General features: G+C 43.4%; 1 protein-coding gene across 1 annotated transcript; it reads right to left on the bottom strand.

Annotated features, from left to right (window-relative positions):
• Nucleotides 1-1,632: 1,632 nt before the first annotated feature.
• On the bottom strand, nt 1,633-3,468 carry lingo3a (leucine rich repeat and Ig domain containing 3a; the record flags this gene model as incomplete). The annotated part of the gene is made up of 1 exon (XM_080474175.1): nt 1,633-3,468. One exon carries the CDS (start codon nt 3,466-3,468, stop codon nt 1,633-1,635), a length of 1,836 nt encoding a protein of 611 aa, XP_080330301.1.
• Nucleotides 3,469-4,273: the final 805 nt, after the last annotated feature.

Raw genomic sequence — 4,273 nt, forward strand, 5'->3', positions numbered from 1 at the left:
ATTATTCCTCCAAGGATCAAGAGACCTTTTGTTTTTTGTTTTTTTAAATCATCTCCAAATCAAATTTTACTTGAACTTTTTCACAGTGCTTGCATATTTAAAATGCTCTGCTGTCCATGCTGTGGTTACGCATTGGAAGTCTCCTTACTTAGCTGCTCCTCGTGTCTCAATTTCATTATGACCCTGATGCAAGGTCTTTTGTCACATTAGCATTTTGCCCGCACATCGAGAACATTCCACAGTCCAGATAAGAACCCACTGAACTCCTTCACCCAGTGTTCACCCAATCAGTCTCAGCTCAGTCTCCTCATTGTCTCTTTCAAAAAGGGTAAAAACAGGTAAGGTAACTGAAACTTCCATGTACAAAATGCTCTTCCTAATTTGCTGAGTGGGTTCCGCAAGATGTTTTTCAGCACAGTATGACACAACAGAGAGAGACTGAAAGCTCTGTTTAAAACTCGACTGGATATCACAGATTTCAAAAAGAGACAAACAGTTTAATTACAGCAGAACAGTGTGATTTGATTAGCCACCCAATAGTACTGTAAACACGCACAACGATTTCTAGGTCAATGATTATAAAATATATAGTACATTTTATATAGTTTTTATTCTACCTGTACAACGTTTGGGTTAAGTTCACCCTGACAAATGATCAATTTACAAATATATTCAAAGTAAGAAGCAATCTATGCAGATGCATCATTTTTTTTATATAGTTATATACAGAGTTACTGAACAACGATGGAAAACGTAGTTTAGCAAATATGCATTTGCAAGTACTGATTTGTCACGACACAAATATGCATTCGGTCCCGTTGTAGTCTAATCTATAAAAATGCTCATGTTTTGTGGAAATTACTTAAAACTACTTTTAGTAGTATCAAGTGACAATTCTGTCCCATTTTGCTCCTTAATAGACTGACAGCGATATCAGGTGGTGCTTTGACAGTAAATTGGCAGTGTTGCAGAGTATAGTCTTTAACCGTAATCTCATCTATACAAACCCACCATCAGGGAAATGCCTTAAAGCAGAGAACCTGCCGTTATATCACAATAGTGCTCTCAAGTCCTGACGGTTAATGAGTCTAAATATGCAGTATATAGCTGGAACTGTGAAAATATGTATTGGCAAGTCCTTGGCATTCACTGAGCACCAACCTGTCACAACGTTTTCATCAGTTTGGAGATCGAGCGCTTGAATCACCTCAGCTGGAACAGAGAAGTGACGTCCTTCCAAGATGAGGAGGACAGAGATCCATGTCAAAAGTTGGCAAGGGCTTTGTAGAGGCTAAAGAGTGGAAGGACTCAAAATGCTTTAGCTGTTGGTCTTTAACAGTCTCATCAGAGTTTGAGAAATATTTAAGTGTAGGCTAAGTCAGATTTCCTCTGGAGAATATTGAGAACGCACAACAAACAGCAATAGAAATATATCAAAGTCTTGCAGATTGCCATACATGTCAGAGTTTTACAATAACAAAAACCTTGTCTCAATAAAATGTCCTAAAAATGTATAGGTTTGATATTTTAAGCGCAAGTCCACATTAACATCTTTAATGTCCCCTTATTTATTAGTTGTTTGTAAACCATAATCACTGGAAGATACTAAAAAGGAAAAAGAGGTTCGAAAAATCAAATCATTTTCATGTTGAATTTTCGCGCTCCACCCTGCCCTCCACTAGCTCCACTCGGTCCCTCCACTTTTCTGAACGAGTATTCTACTGAGAAATTGTTTTTGTGCTGTCCTCTGCCTCGACTCCAAACAAACAGTAGAATGAAACAGAACAGGACTACTCCCAGAAACATTATACAGCCCATGGCTGTAGATATGAGAATGGTCTTTAGGTCCAGAGTAAACTTCAAAAAGACTCTGGTATCATTTAGATTTGTGTCATTAAGATCTCCAGTGTAGTAGGTACGGTTGGCCATGAGCGCTGCGTCTAGCGGCAGCCCACTTACTGTAAGTGTGGCAAAATAAGTGTCATTCCCACCGGCATTGCTGGCTATGCAGATGTACGTTCCACTGTCAGTTACCTGGGCATAGCGGATTTCCAGCGTGCCCTCTGGTAAAACAGTCAGGCGGCCACTGCTTTTTGTTGTGATGCGGCGACGCTGAGGAGAAATCCAGAATATGACTGGTGTTGGTTCACCTTCTGCTTTACAAATGAATGACACTACCTGCCCCTCCCGGGCAGACACCTGCTGCAGTTTCCTGTTGCGGATTTTGGGCTTCTGGCATGTGAAGTGGTCAAAGAGAGCCGAGTCGGAGAAAGCGTTGAGAGCTCGTCCTTGTACCTCAACAGGTGTCATACACACTGGGGATGCGCCATCAAAATTCAGAGTCTTCCTGCGCTGAAGGATCCAGAGGAGTCGGCAGTCGCATGCCAAAGGATTTCCATCCAAGCGCAAGGTTTCCAGAGTGTTGACAGACTGAAAGGCTCCCTCTTCCAAGGTCACCAGGCCGTTAGCGGAAAGGTTAAGAAGGCGAATTTGTCTTAGACCACCAAGCGCATAAGGTTGAACTACGACCAGATTAGTGTTGACAAGATGCAGCTCCTTCAGCCTGATGAGATCCCGCAGAGCCCAGGATTCCAGCACAGAGATTGGATTGTAGGAGAGGTTGAGGCTGGTGAGATGAGGCAAACTGCGCAGGGCAGAGGTGGGCACAGAGGTGATGTTTGTGTGTGTAATAGACAACCAAGACAGGTTAAGACCCTGCAGGCTGTGAGGAGAGATGTACTCCAAAAAGGGCCAATGATCAATCTCCAGGCCCCTCAGGTTTCCCAGCCGCCGGAAATTCTGGTCCTCTAAAGAAGAAATACTGAGGTAGCGGAGCCGCAGAGTCACCAGGTTATGCAGGTAAGACAAAGACTGGCTGGACACTGAAGTCAGGTTGCACCTTTCAATAGTGAGCTCTCTCAGTCCAACAAGACCCAAAAAGGCCTTGTTAGAAATATATACCAGATCATTGTCCCCAACCTCTAAGTTCTTAAGACTTTTTAGATCTTGGAAGGTAAAGTCCAGAAGAATTACAATCTTGTTTCCACTCAGGTCCAGTGAAGTTAAGTTGGTGAGTCGTGAGAAAGCCCCCATGGGCACCAGCTTTAATTGATTACTCCGAAGAGAAAGCGACTGCAAGTTCTGGAGAGTAGAAAAAGCATTCGGTTCCAGGACACTGATCATGTTCTCACTTAGATCCAGCTTTTCCAGGCGTGTATATGGAAGCAGGTCGCCATGCACCACCCAACGAAGTTTATTCCCACTCACATCCAGGATCTTGGTGTCTGGCGGGATACCCTCTGGCAGCGCAGAAAGACGTTTACCATAGCAGGACACGGTCTTAAGCTTGGCAATGCAATCACACCGTTGAGGACATCCTTGACTTTGGGTGGGTGACACTGTGATCATAAGTAGCAGGAACAGGAAAGGCAGGTGCCAGCCTACGTCCTGCCCCTGGCTCACCCCCATGGTCCTCCTTTCTTTCTCCTTCTCAACCTCCAGTATGGGGTTGACTCACTGGGCCGAACACCTGAAAAAAAGAGAAAAGAAGAACAGATTAGAGAGCAAAGGGGAAGACAAAAAGATAGACGTGACACAAATTAATTCAGCTCAAGTATTTTCAAACACTAGCCATCAAACTCTAAATAAGTGGACTTGCAATTACAAGCTGCCTTGACATCGCAGCTGAAGCTCCAAAATAATCCTCAAAGGACTGGCTCTGTATTCTGTCGAAATGCTTTGGCTGACAATGACTGTGTCTTGCAACTCACAAGCTGTCAGGTTTTCAAAACGCATGCCACTACACAAACGCCCCCCCAGATCTATCAATCCTATATCGTATGGCCTCTCTTTCTCTCTTTCTCTCTCTCTCTCTCTCTCTCTCTCTCTCTCTCTCTCTCTCTCTCTCTCTCTCTCTCTCTCTCTCAATGAAAGCTATTGTATCTCCAGGAACCCATGTGAAACATCTAAAAATGAATGAAAACCTAAAAGAATTGTGGCTTTTCAAAACCATTTCCGTCGATTAACCCTGCAAGTGCTCTCACCTGACCCATTTATATGCTGTGAAGAAAAAGAATACTATACTGTATGTGCCGCACAGAAAAATACCAGAAGGATCAATAACATTTCAAAGTAACACTGAACAATGTAGCACAGTATATCCAGCCTCTAGTGTGTCTTTGAGTAAATGCATGACAAGGTCACTCACCGTAGCAAAAGGCTACGACTCAGTGAATCACAATAACTCGGCCCTTCGCATGATCTGCATGAGTCT

This window comes from Lipophrys pholis (assembly GCF_963383615.2).
Source record: "Lipophrys pholis genome assembly, chromosome: 10".
NCBI classification, from domain to species: domain Eukaryota; kingdom Metazoa; phylum Chordata; class Actinopteri; order Blenniiformes; family Blenniidae; genus Lipophrys; species Lipophrys pholis.